The sequence below is a fragment of the Hyperoodon ampullatus genome (assembly GCF_949752795.1).
Source record: "Hyperoodon ampullatus genome assembly, chromosome: 13".
NCBI lineage: Eukaryota > Metazoa > Chordata > Mammalia > Artiodactyla > Ziphiidae > Hyperoodon > Hyperoodon ampullatus.
This window is the reverse complement of record NC_136926.1, coordinates 49,691,831-49,712,238: the sequence shown is the minus strand read 5'-3', so window position 1 is coordinate 49,712,238 and position 20,408 is coordinate 49,691,831. Positions and strand designations below refer to the sequence as shown.

Genomic DNA, 20,408 nt, shown 5'->3' with positions numbered 1-20,408 from the left:
CTCTTTGTCCACCCAAAGACACCAGTACCAATAGGGTGTAGGGCAGGGCCCAGCATTTTACTGAAACTCTGGATGAGCCTCTGATGAGCACTGGAATGTTCTTACATGCTGTTCACTGGTTTATACACAGAACTGTATCCCATCATTTCCTTTGCAAGGGCACATGAAAGGTAAAGGAGGAGGAAAGAAAGTTGTAGTTCATTTGCATAATTTAGGCTCCTGGAAATTAAAAATTATTCATTACCTTGGTGATTTTGTACTGAAATTTTAAAAAAAATGCTTATCAGCAAATCCAGCCTCCTGCACAGTGCCTGTGTTAAAACAAACGGAGTAAATCTCAACAAAGAGAAATTTTGAAGGGAAGATAGGCTGAATTCATGGAGAAATATCCTGTGCAGTTCCATTATTTTTCACTTTGCATAATTTTATTTTTAAGGGCTATTTTAGAATATAAACAATCCTTCCTTAATAATTGAATGATGTTTTTATTTGAAGCTATAGTTTAGGGCAGTTGGCAAATTTTAAAAGATTAAAAAACAAGCTTTAATTTTTACCTATAAACATCTGAAGATATACCTAAAAATAGATATATTTAGTAGTAGGCATGCCAAAAAACTTAATGTTTAGCATCCATTATAGTATTATTTATTAGGTAAACAGATAGAAAATAGAATATTTTTTATTTGAAAAATTTCTCAATTCTATTGTCACATCCTTTCCCATTAAAATACATAAGCATTGGATATTAAAATGATGTAGCTAGCCATCTTTCTTTTCTGCCTTTTGTGTCTTGTGTCTAACAAAATTAACTTATACTGTGGAACACTGAGTGGGTAAGATCTGCTTTGGCTACCAATTTCCCTCTACCTGTTCTAGACACCTGTAAAAGAGTTCCCAGCAGTGTTTGACAGAGTAAGCCTGATAATGATAATTCCCTGATGAAAAAACAAATACTACTTTTTGTCTTCTTTAGTTGAATACCTTCAGTTCCTTTAACTTCATTATAAAGTGTTGAGATCTTCCAGCAACTTGGTTTTTCCCACCTGGATGGTGTTCGGCTTATGATGGCTTATAGTGTGGCTCCCAGGAAGCCTTGACTTGCTCAGCCAAGCACATCAGTTAAGCCTGCACACTACACAGAGTTCCCACATTTAGATCTCAGTTACTATACATAGCACTGTGTGAACTTGGATAAGTCCCTTGGCAACCTTTGTGCCTCTGTCTTTTCAATCTATAAAATGAGAGTTTAACAATATTTAATTCATTGGGATGGGAGGATCAAGATAATATGACAATTAGCACAGTTCCTGGCATATAGTAAATGCCCAATAAATATTACCTGATAATAGAATATTTCTCTCTTTTTTTGAGTTAGCATCATTCTTTATTCAAGGAATAATTAATTGCCAGCAGGTCCACATTCTAGGCATTATATACTTTTATTAATGCAGCCTAAGATGACATTAAATATTTTTGTCTAATTCTTCTGTATGTTAAGTCTCCTATTATGCATTCCTAATATTAAATGTTCTCTATTGCTCAACTTAAATCAATTATAATTAAATCTGAAGTGTTACCTGTTTCCCATGCTAACCTGTAAGTTCACTGGAAGCAAATTTCCTATCTGTATTGTTCACTATAACTGCAGTGTCTTGCACATTGTATGTGCTCAATAAATATTTTAATAAATGTTTTAGTTAATTATAACTGTACATTTTTGCAGAGGTGCTAATGTTATATTTCTTCCTCACTTTGTGTGTATAGGTCATGTTTTAGATTTAAGTGTAAGGCTATACTTTTAGCCCTGTTAAATTTATCTTATAAAGTATTAGCCTATAATGAAGTTGTTCATATCCTGTTGCTGTTGACTCCCCATTGTTTAGTGTTTTCCCTCCTTCTTCACATCCTGTTTCTGAATGTTCAGTATTTCGTCATTGTACTTATGTGTCTCAATTTAAATATTGAATAGCATAGGGCTTAGGGCAAAACCCTGTATCATGCCTTCTAAAGATCTTTCTTCTTGTTGCACCAATTTGTTCACTAGTCTTTTGATGTGGTCATTCTATTAGATGTGAATCATCCTCAGCATCCAGAGTGCTGTCTTTCAGCAACTCTGCCTTATTTTGCCACATGCCTTGTTTTATGTATAGAAAGTCACCATGATCTGCCTTTCTATTAATAGTTCTTTCACAAAGAAAATGAGATAAGTTTACTAGGTGTTGTCTCTTACCACTATTAACAGAGTTTTAAAATGTTTAATTTATAAACTTTAATGACTTACACTGCCATTATAATAGAAACTGTGATTTTTCTGCTTACGTATCTTAAATTTTCTTTTTCTATCAAAGAGAAGTTCAGATAGAGTTTGCCATCTCATATATTAAAACCATTTCAAAGGGCAAGAATCTGAAATAAAAAGATACACTTAATGTAACTCTCCAAATGCTAAACATATTACGTTGCTTCACAAACTTTTCCTACCAGTAATCTAATACATACATTAAAGTTTTAAAGTGTACATGTCTTCTGACCTGGAAAATTGAATACTTGCCTTTGTCTCTACCCCACTAAAACCCTACTAAAGTGATTGAAAGTGAAAATAAAAAGTTTAGATCTACACAGAGGTAGAGAATGAGGGAGGACTCAGGAAAGGATTAGAGATTCACCTCATTTTTTGGAAAATGGAAATCTGACCTCCAAGTGACTATAGGGAGATACTGATAAGGAACCATTCAATCCCTGTAGACCTTGGAACGTCTAAGAACTGAGGGCACCAGGTATTTCAGAAAGTGGAGTTACATGAATAAGAAAATAAGAGTATTGATTCAGTGTATCTGAGAAGTTCTTAGACCCCCTAGATGCCCTCCTCAATTCTGTAGTACCAGGAGACCTCTTTTTCTTCCCACCCAAGGAGGAGATAAGAGGTTTATTCTGTAGAGAAATAGAGGCAAAAAGCTCAAAACCTAGGGATACCAGTTATAGCAGCAAGAAAAATATACTGAAAATGGGCAAAATAAATTCTTCAACCTAAAGATTACATATCTCTGCTACAGGTCTTTTTCACTTTTTAGCTCCAAAAATAGACAGCCTAGTTATTCCCTCCACTAAAGAGACTAGAATTCTTCTCTCAAAAATTGAGGAGCCAGAGAGGGAAAGAACTATAGATCCTGGTACTCAAATATCAGAAGCAAAGCAAAGAACAGAAGAAAATTGTCAAGCAAAACAGTTCATATCCTCAGAAAGATTTAAAAAAATAAAAGGTATTTTCTCAAAATGAGAAATTAATGCATGAAAATGAACAATAAACAAAACCAAACTCTTGGAATATAAAAAATATACATGATAGGGGCTTCCCTGGTGGCACAGAGGTTGAGAGTCCGCCTGCCGATGCAGGGGACACGGGTTCGTGCCCTGGTCCGGGAGGATCCCATGTGCCGCGGAGTGGCTGGGCCCATGAGCGATGGCCACTGAGCCTGCACGTCTGGAGCCTGTGCTCTGCAACGGGAGAGGCCACAACAGTGAGAGGCCCGTGTACCGCAAAAACAAACAAACAAACAAACAAACAAACAAACAAAATATATATATATATATACACACACACATACACATACACACATGGTAGTCAAAAAGCGTTTTAAGAATTGGAAGGCCATTTGGGAAATTACCCAGAAATTTAAAAAAATAGACAAATAATGGAAAATGAAATACAAAGGTTTTTTTTTTTTGAAGGATCAATTTAAGAGAAGCAACATCTGGATGATTCGAGTTATAGAGAAAATAGAGAGGAAGGAATTATCAAAAATAATTTTTTTTCCTAAAACTGAAGAACCTGCATTAGCAGGATGAAAGAACCCATAAAGTTATCAGGACAGTAAATGAAAAAAACCTACGTCAATCACATCATCATGAAAGTTCCAGAGCACATGAGATAGAGAGACAAATTTGAACTCCAAGTTCCAAGGAGGGAAAAAAAAGAGTCACATATAAAGAATCATAAAGCCAGAGGATGTTAACCAGCAAAACCATTCTCAACACTAAAAAATATGGGAGCAAAACCTGCAAAATTATGAAGAAAATTTTATATCCAGCCAAATCAAACATGAGGGTAAAAATAATTTAAAATAATTTTCTGGAGTCTATCTTAGGTATAGCCTTTCTCAAAAGGTTACTGGAGAATATTGTCCACTGGAACAATAACATAACCCAAGGAAGAATTTAATGAGTCCAAGAAGAGAAAATACAAAATGGGAGAGAGGGAAAAAGATATGGAGAATGACGCTATGTCGCAGACCTAGAGAATCCTCTTTCTAGATTGGAATAAAAGGATAAAGAGTTCCAGGAGAGGGGGAATACGGAACTGATGGAACCCCTGATGGATTTGATGATATGGAAAATATTCCAAGAGGTTTCATATTTGTGATAGAAAATTTGGGGGAAATTAGTAACAGTGTCTTGGAATACTAGCCAATTAAAAATAGTGTTTTGGAATACATACACCACACAAAAAAATTTTAATACTTAGGGAATAAAGAAAGTGTACTCCTCATTCACTGGTTGGCTCAATAGTGAACACAACTGTGTCATTCTGAGTCCCAGCAGGTAACCTGTTCAAAAGAGTAATTGGAGACCGTTTAATAAAGGGACTATTTATATAGGTGTGAGATGGGCCAAGGAAATCAAGAAGAGATGGTGAAGTACTCTAGGACTAGCAAGCCTGGAGGAGCAATGGAAGGGAACTATTAGCAGAACCTGATGGGAACAAAAGCCATGGAAGAGGGGCTGTCTTATAGGATCCAGGAGCACAGCAAGCTCCCAGACCATGGCACGGCAGGAAAGGGTACTGGGGGATAAATACCCCCTGCTCTCCTCTGTAAATTCCTGTCAGGGCTTCCTGTTGATGAAACCCTAGCAGCCAGAGAGCAGGTGAGCCCAGCTGTTAAGTTCACAGTGGTTATACACCCAGGAAGCAGTGTTAGAAAGTGCATCTAGAGGGGAAAATTGAGAATATTCAGTGTACCAGCAAAAGCATGTGTTGTTACAATTTCTTGTTGTAAGGCAAATTCTAGTCTAAGCTATATAATGTTTACATTACCTAATTTAACCAAACCCCAGGGATCATAGAGATCATTGGATACGAGGAATGTTTCATATCAAGTGTAGAGTGGATTTCAGTGCAATGTTCACACACACACACTCACACACACACACACTCTTCCCCTCTATCTTCACATGATGGCCTCTTCTTTATCATTCCATTTCTTGGCTGATTGGCATATGTATTTTTCTTAGAAAGACATCCTCTGGAACACCCATCTCCAATCATTCTTTTACATAACTCTATTTTATTTCATTTTTAATGGTTACCGCTATTGAACTTAGTATTATAACTTATATCTTTTATTTCTTCTTTTTGTCTAGTCTCTCCCCTGCCTTATACCTCTATAGGTCCCTTGAGGACAGGGATCTGAGGATCTATCTCCACTACTTTGCTGAATGTGTAGCCCAGTAAATAGAAGGGATTCAATAGAACATTGTTTAAATAATTCACTAAGAAATAAAATGGCTGTATAAGATTTTGTCCTGGATTGTACATATGAGATAATAAAAAAGGGGCCTGTTGCATATGGCACAAATCTCTGTTTCAGGAGACTACGGAGATAGATGAAGGTGTCGTTCATTGAAATCAAGAATTCAGAAGGCAGAGCAAATTATGGCTGGAAAATTAAGAGTGGGAGAAGATAAAGTGTATAATTTTGACATACATACTCAGTGGGATGCACTTGTGGGGCATGCAGTTAGTTATGTGCAGTAGGTATTTGAAAATGCGGACCTGGGAAAAGGTCTTAATTACAAATTTAGATTTAGAGGTCTTTGGTGTAAAGAGGTAGATGAAGTCATAAACAGGATGAAATCTTGCAGGGAAATTAGTAGACTCCAGGAGAATAAAAATGGAAGGGAAAAAGAAGCTGAGTTATACTGTTTCTACCAAAATTTGTTATGGAGTAGGGTAAAGTAATCCAATATCTTAAGGAAGATATTACCATTACTCTTCAAATACAAGTATGTTCAAGAACACTAATGGGTTTACTTGTGTGTATGTTTGAGAAGTTAGAGTACAGAACTCCTAAAAATTACTGACTTCTTGAATAATTAGTTTTTCATTGTAGATGGAAATAAAATTATAAACTTTATATCTGATATTTGAAGAAATATGTCAACAATGATATGTCTCTTCTTACTAGATACCCTCCACCCAGAGTCAACATGGTAAATCAGAACATTATATACGTATAACACTATCCATGGTAAATCAGAAGCAGTATTATTAAGGAGAGGAAAGTTAACAAAAAACATATTTTACTTATGTGTACATATAACACCAACATGTAGTCAGACTTAAGTGATGTGTTTTAAATTCATCACTAGATTATTTTTAGATCATTTCATGTTGTTTCATACACGTTTCCTTTAAATTTTATTTTTATATTAATGTAAAAGCATTATCACTCAGTGATTCAGGTATCACCGTTTTGATGGTTTTTCTAATTACCTTAGTTTGACTATTTCATAATGAATATACTTGAAGTATCAAAATGGATGGGTAATTTTTACACCCAGTTTAAATTAAATTATAATAACCTGTAAGCTTTTATTTCAACGTGTGTAGGAATTAAGATCTCAATTATATGGCTCCTTCAAGATATATAATTCAGATGGAATTATGTTTATTATCTGACTGCACATAATGTTCATTAAAAGTAGCTGTGAAGGAATCTATTATGTAGAGTGACATTCGGAAGGGATTGTTCTTTGTTCTGCTCATTCAACCATGCTGGCACACCTGTTTCTAATATTGAAACCACCTATGATTACCTCCCAACATCCTGTTGAAATAGCATCATTAGTCAGGTTTTTCTACTTACTCAAAAAGAAATAGGAAAAGATGAAAATTTTCTGCCATGGCCAAGTTTTCTTAAAAAAAAACTTCCATTGTATTTTTCAAAGCTCTTTTTCCCAGTTGAGCCTAATTTTCTTAAGCCGGTAGTAAAGACTTCCAGAATCATACCTAGAAGATTTTGAGTAACTGACTTTGGGGATAAATAAATCGTATCTGAGAGGTCACTTTTTTCTTCTTTTTTTTTTCTTTTTTTTTCTTTTGCGGTACGCGGGCCTCTCACCGCTGTGGCCTCTCCCGTTGCGGAGAACAGGCTCCAGGCGCGCAGGCTCAGCGGCCATGGCCCACGGGCCCAGCCGCTCCGTGGCATGAGGGATCCTCCCAGACCGGGACTCGAACCCGCGTCCCCTGCATCGGCAGGCAGACTCTCAACCACTGCGTCACCAGGGAAGCCCTGAGAGGTCACTTTTAAAGTACTTGTCCTGAGTTTTGTTGGTTTATGTAGCCATTTGTGACAACGTATTCAACCATAGTTTTAACATAAATTGTAGCCTAATCTTGTACTTTGGGAAAACTGATATTCACAGAAATGAAAAGAAAGTCAGTTTGTTTCTCTTAATTTATCTTCTGAAGTGGCATGTGTTATTTTTATTTGATCTGAGCAAAAATGTTACAGTCAAAAACAGCACTAAAACTTATGAGATTATTTTAGCATTAAACAATAATATATATACATGTTATTATATGTGGACAAAATAAAATAAAAAATATAATCTTATTATCAGACTAAAATTAACTAACAGAAATTTATTAAATCCCTTTAAAACTCTGCTTTATGTATCAAATTTGATCACATTGTTGATAAAATAATGCACCTCTCCAGGCTGCCCAACATCATAGGCTAGTTAGCCATTATGCAGGTATTAGCCTTAATCTTCTGACATAACCATGTTAATAGGATTCTTATGTAGTTACTAACGGTTAACTGCTTTAAAAAAGAATCTTATTGATCTCTGTTGTGCTTCTCAAAGTTTAATTGCTAAAAATATTTGTTCTGAATTTTTATTACAACTGTAATACTTATTTGTTCTGGATTTGATCTGTAAAAATATTACAGATTTCAGCTGTAATATTTTTATAGCTAAAGATTCTAACATAGCTATAGTGTTTAGAATCTTGCTTTGGAGAAATTTCTAATTGTTAGAATAATTGTGTTGGTGTTTTTTTTAGACCTCATCTTCAGTAGGATGTTTGGTTCAAGGTCTTTGATCTCTAGCAATCTGAGAACTAAAGAACTAATTTATATATACAATTGAAGTCTTTGTTCTCTTTCTATGACATCTTTTACTTTCTATTTTCTTTCCTTGCATTTATTTCATAAAGATAATTGTATACAGTAGAAGAGATACAATAATTTCAAATAAATAGATCCTACTTCTTTTGTTTGAGGGTGTCTGGCGGATAGATTAGAGATTTAGGGAGAGTAGTTGTTAATCTGGAATTTATATTGTAAGGAAAATACCATCCTTTTGCCTCCTTACTTTTGATGAAGGGCATACGTAAGTCTGCTGTACCTACATAACACTTTTTGATTTTACACAAAAGTTTTTAAAAAGAACTAAAAAACTTTTAAGCAAATTTTAGTTTGTTATTCATCGTTAGATACATATGTGAAAATTTTGGAAAAAAGATTAAAATTTAGATGACAAACCATCATCAGAGGCTATGACACATAAAATAATTATAGGTGAGAAACTTTCTGTATGTCAGTGCACGTATGAGGCAATTTAGGTGACTCAGAATATTACACTGGTAAGATTTATTTTTTCAGTTTAAGCTATGACCAGAGTATAGAGTGCAAGAGAGGAAGTGACAGAAGATGTGGCTGGAAAGACTGTTCTCAAACTCTGAAGGGGTTTGGATGCCAGGAGCTTTGGGTTTTGTTCTCTAGGAAACAAGAAATCTCAGGAACTTTTAAAGAGAAATCAACATAAGTGATTTTTAAAAGATACATTTGAGAAGATGTGGACAAGATGTGTAGGGGCAAACACTGGTCAGGGGGTTATCACGATAGCCCAAATGAGGGATTATGGTGCTCTGGATTATGTATTAACAATGAGTGTTTCTCAGATGCATGCCAATGAGGGTCATTTCCAAGATGGAGTTGAGAGGGCTTGGTTATTGTTTGACTGAGGGAAACTTGTATAAGAAAAAAATCTTGACATGATGCAGTAACTAGAACAAGAAACATTGGTAATAGAATAGGTGTTGTTTTGATTTTTTTTTTTTTTTGTGGTATGCCGGCCTCTCACTGTTGTGGCCTCTCCCGTTGCGGAGCACAGGCTCTGGACGCACAGGCTCAGCGGCCACGGCCCACGGGCCCAGCCGCTCCGTGGCATGTGGGATCCTCCTGGACAGGGGCACGAACCTGTGTCCCCTGCATCGGCAGGCGGACTCTCAATCACTGCGCCACCAGGGAAGCCCCTGATTTTTAATTAAAAATTTTTGAAAGGAGTGTCTGGAGGAAAGAGAAATTTAATTTCAAAGTGTTAAATGGACATAACTGAATAACAGGAAATGCAGGCATGAACCTCAGGGAGAAGGCAGAAACTGGAAATGAGAATTTGAGAGTAACAGTTATATAGGTAATATCAGAAACCGTGTCTGCCATAGAATCACCAGATAGAGCATTGCAACTATCTTACCAAAAGGGAATATTGTATTAAAGGGGATTAAGAAAAAAATGATTTAAGGAAGTTGTTTTTTTTTTAATCAAAACAGCCCAACTGCAAATAAAGGGATTTTTGTCAAAGATGTTTTGAGTTGTTTTAAATGTAGATTTAAAAAAATAACTAAAAGATGAGAACTCAGGAGAAACAAAGATACTATGATTAGAAGAAAATCTTTTTTATTCATAAAATTTATTACAATTAAATGTGAAAAACACCAATTTGGTACTGCGTTGTTAAAACTGATTTTTCTGAGGTGAAAAATATTATGCTACACATAGGAAACCGATGACCAAAATAATTATATCTGCAATCAGATTTTAGGACCTCAAAGGAACATTATATTTAAATTTTCATTTTGGTCATATTAACAACGGAACTAAAAATTAAGTGTTAGAAACCTATAGAAAAAAAGATCTGTTTTTTAAATTTGATTTTTTTGGTCAATAACTAAATAGCATAGTGTTACATTTAAGACTGTAATTTAAGAGTGCTAAGTCTCTACTTTTGTTTTTACTAACAAAACTTTATGGCCATCAGGAAGAATTTTAGAGTAGATGGCTTTGCAAGCTACTGGGTTACTTCTTGCCAGCCATGTATCCTTACATATCAGGTTGAGGACTGTATTTATTTTGTATTTTTCTTTAAGTCAATAGTTCTGAAGCATTTATTGTTTATAAAATCATGTCAGTGTGTGTGTGTGTGTGTGTGTGTAAATATTGCTACAAAGAGAGTTTGTTAATATAACCTATTCTGCGAACACTTTGATAAATCTCTAGGTGAAAGCTATCCTGCTATGATTTTGGTTTCTTAAGTCGGAAACCAAATCTGTTTTCTCTGTTATTTCAGATCTTATTATTAGGCTACTTAGATTTAGTCAAAACATGTGTTCCCTTATTATCTTTCTCAGTGAGTTTGGGAGTGTCTTTGCAAAGAACAGTCTTCTGTGTTGGCATCTTAATCATTTGTGTGGCCAACAAGTGGAGACTGTATGGATGCTCTTAACCATGTGAAAGAAGTTACTCCCTGAGTGTTATATGTGTGAGTGTTTGTGTGTGTGTTTTGATGGCATCATAAATCACTTCTCCTCATCCCAAGTAATAATCACATTTACTTCTAGTGCAGACTGTTTTTTTTTTTTCTTAGCAGGAAAGCAGTTTAAATTAGAGCTCTGGTTCTCTCATATCGTTTATGAATTTCCCTGGAAACTCTTAGTCACATGTGCTTAGTTCTGGAACACTTGCTATCAAGTGGAAGAAGAAGGTAGAGATGTTTTCCAGCAGTTTATATATGAAATAAATTTCACTCCCTCCCTTCATCCATACTTAAAGAGCAAAGAGGACATTTAGAGCAGTAATTTAAAGTAAAAATGCTTCTATAGACAGACTACAAAGAACATGTAAAGATAGGAGAAGTCTAGTAACAATAGAAAGTTCAGGCAAATTGATGCCTGAATTATCCACGTGTTTAATATTTTGCAGTGATAAGCTTGTTTAAGGTCTATGCAAGTTTTTCTTTTTACCTTAAAAAGGTGCATCACTGGTACCCTGACCATCTCAGTGATGAACTAAAAATGTAATTCCATATTGATGCAAAAATGCCTTACAAACTCCAATTGCTATGACAGTGTAAGGTAAAAGGCAAACAGAAGAAAGCTATCTGGATTATTGAATCAAGCAGAAAATTTTACTGGAATTTTCTGATAATCTTTATAGGCAGAGAAAAGTTAATGAAAATATACAGCATATTTAACAGATGGTAGAGAATATAAAAGCTAAGAAAAAGTGGAATTCTTGGGAGATATAAAAGCAATGTTTTTTTGGAAACCTATTGTCAAAAAGTTGAGTGGAACCAGTCAGATTTAATTTTGAAAAATATGTCTATGTAAGGTACCTGAGTAAAGGATTCCTTAGGCAGCTGAAGTAAGTTAGGAACTCAATCTGTATGGTCCAAATACCAGATCAGGTTCAGCAAACTCAAGTTTGTCCTTTCCAGTTTCTACGGATAGAGTACAAAGGAGTACAAACCAATCTTCCCAAATAGTGTGTGGATGAGAGGGTAATGAGTAGACAATGCCTCCTCTTCTAAATCATTCCAATCTTGCCATCCATCTGTAAGTAATCCCCCTTCCTATTCTAGGCCCAATTTTTTCCTAAATTTGAGATGCATATTTATATACATAAAGGAAATATCTATTGATAAGTCCAAAGCCTAATTATAAAAGTCACCATAACTGTTTCTTTCATCTGTTGTATATTTTTAATCAAAGAAATCTGAATAAAACAACTTTGTATTATCTAGTGCAATGCTGATTGTCATTCCATCATATCGATGCTATCTTTTTTAATGGAATTTTTTAAAGAAAATTTGAAATATGTCTAATAAAATCTGGGATAGGATTTTTTCTACTTTTTGATGAATAAAATATATTTCATTGCCTAGATATGCAGTCTTGTAGCATATTAATATTATTCTCTTTTGAAAATAATCTTCATAACAACCTCGCGGGCAAGCTGTCAAATTTGAGAACTTTAGGAACTAATGTTTATTAAACGTTGCTTACAGAGATAAAATGTGACTCCAGGGGATCTTTATTTTATATGTCATTTACTTATTTTTTAATGCTTTCTTTGAAACCAATAATAGTAATCATTCACAAGAAAAACATGAATTAACTTCATATTAAACTTCTCCCCAAAATACACTGCAGCACAGATATTACTGGGATTTTCTTACATTGTATTTCTCAACATATAGTGAACGGCCAAAACATTAATAGTGCACATCTGTGTTTGACTACAAATGACTCCCTACAAGGCCTGTTTTGATTATTAATAGGATTAATTATCTGCCTGCTCAGTGCAGTTACTGTGGTTTGCAATAACAGTTAATAATGAAAAGACTGAGGCACATTTAAAAAATAACACGTTTAATAATACAAATTAATTCTGTCATACAAAGAATCAGAGAGAAAACATTGTGGAGACAATGCCTTCTCCCTTTTTCTTCATCATTAAGAAACTCTTCTCCTGTGGGTATATTCTATTGTCATTTTCCAAACACAGAAAAAAATAAACTGGGTATGTATCATAATAGCCATGAATTTTCTCAAACAAGAGACTCAAATTTTATCATGCTCCCCAAGTTGTTTTCTATCAGGAAACTGGGATGTTACACTAGTGGTAGAAAGGTTTGAGGGTTTGAGGCTAGCCCCTTCTCAAGAACCTCAAAATTGCTTTGAAGTATTGAATAATTTGCCTTCTTTCTGAGTTGCAATGGCTACATGCCTCTACAGAAAGAATACTGCACAGCCCAGTGGTTTTTCATAATGCTTTAGCTGCAGTGATTTTATGAGTGTAGAAGACAGCAGACAGAGCTGCTCATCTGGGTAAAGAGGAAAGACATAATATGAAAGCATATCTCTATGCCCTTGTCCCATATTCTCGGGAAGACTCTGAGGCATTTCCCCAGAAGCCATGGAGAGTAGTTTGAGATGTACTACTTTATAGGAAATAGAAGTTATACATGTGAAAAAAGTTCACCCATGTAAATATCACAGATTCATCTATCAATCTTCTGATGAGCTTTGCTAATTTCACAAGCAATAAATATATAAAATATGTCTGTATTCTAGTATGGAAGAATATATCTATATCTATATCTATCTATCTATCTATCTATATATATATAATAATAATAATACACATATTAATCTGTCCCCAGGCAGGGAGGAGATGAGCACTCATAGATGGGAGACCATTTCACTGTACCTTTATGAAAGACTTTTGGATATTGCATGAGCGGTAATCATCATTGGTTAGACCATTTTCCACTCACCCGGTCATTGTAACATGCCATTTAAAAGACAGCTGGTTACAGATTCTAAAATTCGAATCGTTGCTATGTTTCTGTACCATTAATGTTGCTTTATTAATAGTTATTTTTCACAGTAGCACTGTAATTATTACAATTATTTACCTTAGACCTACTTATGGCACATGCTTCCAGCAACCAAAGATTTCTGGAAGTATCATCTTCAATATCTTAGAGTATTTAAGCTCCCTTACTATTTGTTATATAAAATTTCATCATAGTACAAAAAAACCCCAAAACATATATATTGTTATGTCTGTAGAAAAAGTCCATATTACAAATCGTAAATTTGGTGAAGGCCCCCTATCTTCTTTGGTAGAGAACCACAGTCTAAAACCCACCACCTTTGGGTATTTAGCAAAGACCAACTTTCAGTATTAAGAAAAAAAAAATCTGGAACCTGCTGTCTTCCCAGACTAAATAGTAAAGCCAGTGATAATAAAATAAAATAAAATCTGATTGTATATGGGTCCCTTCTTTAATGCAGTTTCTCCCAGGAAAGAGTGTTATTCTAAAGTAATTTACCTTCACAGGGATTTCTAAGGTTTGAATGCAAGGAATTACAATTAGACTTTCTAGTTCATATACCAATTTACGTCCACTCGTGTTTTTTTTTTTTAAAGGCAATGCTAGGAAAATTCTTATTTTCAGTTTAATTTACATTGAGGAATTTTGCTGTTTATTTCATAATCTTACCTAGAAATGAAAAGATGAAAAGCTTATAAATCACATGTCTAAGATCTACAGCTGAGTATAATAGCGTTGAATAGGTCAGTTATAGTTGCAAAAATCAGAAGAACAAGAGCAAAGTCATAACTGCATAGTTCTGATAGTCATGGCAATGCTTTCACTACATGAAAATTAGAATATCTCTGGCTATAGCAATACTACTGGATCCACAGAGCAAACTTATTCCACTTTTCCTCTTTTTCCATTACTTGATGCCACAAAAAAAAAAAAAATGTATTTGAAAGTTTGTTTCCCTAAACATGCACTCTAAATATATAAGCTGAAAAATACTTCTGATTATGAAAAACACTCTTAAGAATTTATTAGAAATCTGTTTCCAATTCCCTCTTAAAAAAGAAAAGAAATTAAAAAAGAAGAAATGATGAAGAATGCAGTAGACAAGTCATATATGTTGTATATATTTTAGACTTTATAAACTCACAGCTGAAGGGAAATTCATTCAATCTGTTTTGCTATGAACATATATACAATTATTGCCAATTATAATTTGTGTCCATACAACTTTCATTGGTTAGAAGTTTTGAAGCATCGTTTGTAGACACCAGTGCAACTTAAGAAAAACAAGCTGAAAAGCCTGGGTTTACTCAAGTCTTTGTCAGGCTGTTGTGATGCATGTAATGGGCCTAGTGTGGAATCAGCACACAGTAAATTTTCCTATAGCCATAAAATAAAAGAGAGAGAGAGAGCATATGAGAGAGCAGACTCCAAAAAAAAAAAAAAAAGGGAATTTCAAGAAAGCCAATTTTTGCAAAATTTTTTTTGCAAATTGTTATTTCTCTTCATGTATTTTTTTAAAACCTAATTAGTTCTTTTAAAATTTTTTTTAATTTTTTAATGTAAAGTTCACCCTCCCAACAATTTTCAATATTGTCAACCACATGCACATTTTTGTGCAACGGATCCCTCTTCCCCGGAACCACTCCCCCAATCCTGCATGACTGAATCACACAGTGAACAATTCCCCACTTCCCCCTCCCCCAGACCGTTGCAACCACCATTCTACTTTCTGATTCTATGTGCTTGACTAATTTATCGAAAATAAGTGGAATTATGCAATATTTATCTTTTTGTGATGGCTAATTTCACTTAACATTGTCCTCGAGGTTCATCCGTGTTGTAGGAGATGACAGGATTTTCTTCTTTTCTTGAGGCTGAATAATATTGCATTGTATTTATATACCATATTTTCTTTATCTGTTCATTTGTCAATGGACATTTAGGTTACTTCCTTCTCTTGGCTATTGTGAACAACTCTCTTCACGTAATTTTAAATTCAGTTGGAAATTGCAAATTGCTCCATCTCCAATCTGTCTCACATTGTTACTTTGCTTTCCTTTTTTTAGTTTTTAGCAAAGTTATTGAAAATGTGCATATGTACTGACTTAACGTTGACTATATTTTTCTTCTTGTTCAATGCAGACATGTAGATAACAATAAGATAGTCCTGTTCAAGGTGAAACAGCACAGTGATTTGATAAATAATGAAATGATATTGTCATTGCAGGATGAATCTGCTCCAGCTGACAAACAGTGTAAACCAGAGGCGGCCCAGGGCACTTACTCAACCTCAGCTGTTTCAGGCTCCCAGGAGGTGTTGTACATCAACGGAAATGGGACCTACAGTTACCATAGTTACAGAGGGCTCGGAGGGGGACTGCTAAATCTGAACGATGCTTCTAGTAGTGGTGAGTCTTTATTACATATTATGTTTTTGTGTCCATTTGGGGTTATTAAATTCCCTAAACCTGAGAAAAAAAATGAATGAAGTGTTATAAGCAGTAGTCAGTGCCAATCTGTGAAAAACAAGACCATTTAACACATAATGTCCATCTCCCTACAAGGACATCTCCCTATTCAGTTGCTGTTTCTAAAAGTAGCAGCTATTATGCAACTGAATGATTGCTGTTTTATATTCAAAAAATCTCAACTAGAGAATAGAACATTTTTTACCAAATAGTTATACATTCTTTCCTTGAAGCTGTAATGTACTGTTCGTCAAAAATAATGACACCTTTTCTCAATGTTCGAAGAGGTTTTTAATTTGGAAAATTTGAGGCACCAGGAACTTTATTGACTTGACGAAACATACACAGTCATTATACCTAAGAAGATACAAACTGAAACAACACACAGAAACAATCCATGGATCTCCAGCCAACAGCTTGTCAGTGACAATGGCGTGTCCCACCAGCAGTGAGTGGTATACTGGAACCAGCTTGTATGGGCTCGTGCTTGGTAAATTTTTAGGAATTTCTTGAGCTTATGTACCAGAATAAATTCCAAATGTGTAATATAAAGCCATACATATATTAGGAATACAGTATATGGGTGAACTTTTTATAACTGGGTTGTAGGAAAAGCTTTCCAAAACTATACTTAAAATCCAGGGGAAAATAAGTTTAATTAGACACATGCACACACACACACACACACACACAACTTTTGCATGACAAAAAAAAATAAAGTAAAAATTAAGTGATAAACTAAAAAGTTATTATCTTCCTATACTACAAAGTTAGTAGGCCAATACGTGAAGGTCTTCTAAAAAGAAAGAAATACTCAAAACTGCATATTTAAAAAATAAGGCTAGAAATATGAACACACAATTTTCATAGAAAGCAATGCAAATGTCCCCTAAATACAGCTACTCAAACCCACTCCTAATAAGAGAAATGCAGCTTCTGTCAGATTAGGAAAAGTCTGAATATTTACAGAATATTCCTTTGACAATGCTATGGAGGAAATGAGTACTCTCATGCATTGCTTGCAGAAATACAGAAATTTAAAGTAAACTTGACAATGTCTAGGAAAATTAAATATGCATTTACCATTTGACCTAGCAATCTCTTTAGGAATCTCCTGTTAGCAGTTTATCTCAAAGATACACTGGCAAAAATACAAGAAGACATATGCAGAAGGCTATTTGTTACAGTGTTATTTATAAATGCACAAAAAAAGGGTTACCAATAAAAATGTCCATCAAGAGATGGCTAGTTGATTCAATTATAGTGCATCCAAATAAGAGAATAACATGAAGCTATAAAAAGTAAGGTATCTTTATATACTCCAGATAAGTACTTATAGTATGCTAACATTCATTAAAGAAGGATATATATAATTTTTTAAAATTTACATAGAGACAGGAATGGGGGAGGAACAGTATTAAGAAAGGAATACAAGCCAGAATTCTCTGAGTATACTTGGTTTTCATACTTTGTTTTGTAAATTTATCTTTGAAACAATTTGAGTATTTACATAATTATTAAACAATCTAATTTTGAGAATCCGTAATATTGAAAGAAAAATTATGCAAATGAACTTTACCTGTTTAATGAGTGGTTGGCACAGCCCCATAGATAGGAAATTTTCTAAGTGATCTCGAAAGTCATAATTTGACACCACAGTGTGAAAGCTTATGATAAAACCTTAAACTATTTTCAGTAATGATATTATTCTTTTGGAACTGTTGTCTGTGTATTATAGTTTAAAGCAAATTTGTAGTTATGTTGGTGTCAACAAAAGCTGGGATTTTCAGCAGAGGGCAAAGTAGATACAGATGTGAAATCAATAAGTTTAAGCCAAAACTCCATAATCTTGTATTTGAATAGGTAGTATCATTGAGAGCTCAGTGTAGTTTTGTTTTCAAAGAAACACATACTTCCTATCTTTTTCCACTGAAATGCCTGGAAACAAAGACCAATTTGAAAATTTGAATTAGGCTTGATGAGCTTCTAATATATTTGGGAGGGAATTGCGTTATTAGTATCAAATGAGTATATACTCTAGAAAATTACTTACCTTTACAATACTAGAAACATGCTCCGAGTGTATTCAGGAGTGATTCTGCTGGAAGGCTGCGGCTCTTTGGTCTGCCTTAAAATTAAAGGTCCTGTAAGGACAGGATTACTGAGATTTAGTCTATATCAATCACCCTCCAGCTCAAAAGACGGGTGCCTGAAGTGGAAGAGGAAAAGAAAACAACTTATTTCAGAAAAAAAAATTAAGTTTCAAGTGTATATTCAGTGTTTCAAAAGCCAGCTAGTGAGCCTTCTCAGCTGTTTTCAACTCTTATTTTTATTTGAACAGCAAATCAGCAGGAAAGAGCAAGTCCAAGACCAGAAAAGGAAAACATAAACAAAAGCTAAGCCTTCTTTTAACCTGTAAAGCTGGAAATGCTAGCACTTCTTTTTAAATATTTTATATAAGTAAGAACTTGTAGGTAGTTCAGAACTCAACCACCAAATCAAAAAATTGGGGGAAAAAAAGTTTCATCACTAAAGATTTTATTGACACAAATTTTTTAGATTTGAAAAATTGTTCATTTAGGAAATTAATTTACTGAACATTAATAACAATAACTACCACTTATTGTGTCATTATGTTGTTTCAGTGTAGTCTCCATTCAATCCTTATACAGTTCTATGAGATATATTCTGCAATTTGGGAGAAATTTTTTATAAAACTGAACTTGCCCCCACTTGAAAAAATCATGCCTAGCTACCACTTTCTTTTTTTCTAACATAATTGAAACCTATTTTGTGTGGCTCAGAGGGTTGAGTGACTTGCCAAAAATCCCTCCTTAATAATAAAAGGAGGGGCCAGGATTTGTACACAAGCATTCTGACATGAGAGGCCACATTGTAAACCAATGAGCTGACCATCTGTGTAATAGAATATAATGGAAGCGAGTACTGAAGTAAGTGATAGCCCCTGGTAAGCACTAATCTACTGTCTCCAGAAATTCTCCCATTCTGGACATTTCATATAAATGAATGAATCATTCAATATGTGGTCTTTTGTGTCTGGCTTCTTTCACTTAGATGATGTTTTCAAGGTTCATCTATCTTATAACATGTATCAATGCTTCATATTTTTATTGCCAAATGATATTCCATTCTATGGATATGTCATACTTCATTTAGCAATTCATCAATTGTTTAGCTCAATTGATGGGCACTTGGTTTTTTCCACTTTGGGATTACTATGAATAATGCTGCTATAAACGTTTATGTAAAAGTTCCTGTATATGTGTTATCAATTCTTTGAGGTATATACCTGGGAATGGAATTGCTGGTTCATATATGTCGTAGCTCTATGTTTAACATTTTGAGGAAATAACAAACTGAACATGGGCTGTCTTTCAACCTTTTAAAATTTCTCTCAACAAGTCTTACAGTATTTACAGTATGAATTTTGCACTTCTTTTGTTAATTTTATTGCTAAATATTTCCCTTTGTGATGCTATTGTAGATGGAATGTTTTCCTTAAAACATTATTCTATATTTTTTGGAATAGTTTGTGAATTAGTGATATTCTTTATGTGTTTGGTAGAATTCAGGACTGATGTTATCTGTGCCTGAGCTTTTCTGGGAGGTTTTTGATTCCTAAATCAATCTCTACTTACTTGTTAGAGGTCTACTTGTATTGTCTCTTTCTTCTTGAGTCAGGTAGGTAGTTTGTGTATTTCCAGGCATTTGTCCATTCAGCTGAGTTATTTAATTTATTGATGCAAGTGTTCATAATGCTCCTTCATAATCTTTTTGTATTTTTGTAAGGTCAGTAGTGATGCTCCTATTGTCATTTCTGATTCTAGTTATTTGAGTGTTCTCCCCTTTGGTGATTCTAGGTAAAGGTTTGTCAGTTTTCTTGATCTCTTCAAAGAGCAAGCATTTGGTTTCATTGATTTTCTTTATGGCTTTTCTATTCTCTATTTCATTGATTTCTACTCCCATATTTATTATATCCTTCATTTTGCTTACATTGAGCTTAGTTTTCTCTTATTTTCCAGTGTCTTAACCTGAAAAGTTAAGACATTTATTCCAAGTCTTTTTTTCTCTTTGTATACAGGCATTTACAGCTATAAATTTCCTTCTAAGTACTGCCTTATCTGCATTACATTTTTGGTATGTTATATTTTTGCTTTCATTCACCTCAAAGTATTTTCTAATTTCCTGTATCATTTCTTCTTTGGCCAATTGGTTATTTAGTAGTATGTTGTTTAATTGCCATGTATTTGTGAATTTCCCAAATTTCTTTTGTCAATGGCTTTGTATAATTTCAATCCTTTCATGTTTATTGAAGCTGGTTTAATGACCCGGATTATGGTCTATCCTGGAGAATGTCCCACGTGTACCTGAGAAGTATGTATATTCTGCCATTGG

The 20,408-nt window shown here is 34.3% G+C and overlaps 1 protein-coding gene across 5 annotated transcripts in view; it reads left to right on the top strand.

The window, feature by feature from the left end:
* The window catches only part of NOL4 (nucleolar protein 4), a gene marked incomplete at both ends in the record, with an annotated part of 375,288 nt that overhangs the window by 319,042 nt on the left and 35,838 nt on the right, over positions 1-20,408 (top strand). For 4 of the 5 annotated variants that reach the window (XM_079717454.1, XM_079717453.1, XM_079717451.1 and 1 more), the window contains one exon: positions 15,752-15,932. In XM_079717454.1, coding sequence (XP_079573580.1) covers positions 15,752-15,932 — 181 coding nt within the window. Of the gene's footprint in view, positions 1-15,709; positions 15,933-20,408 lie in introns of all 5 variants that reach the window. The other variant, XM_079717450.1, reaches the window with a different exon arrangement.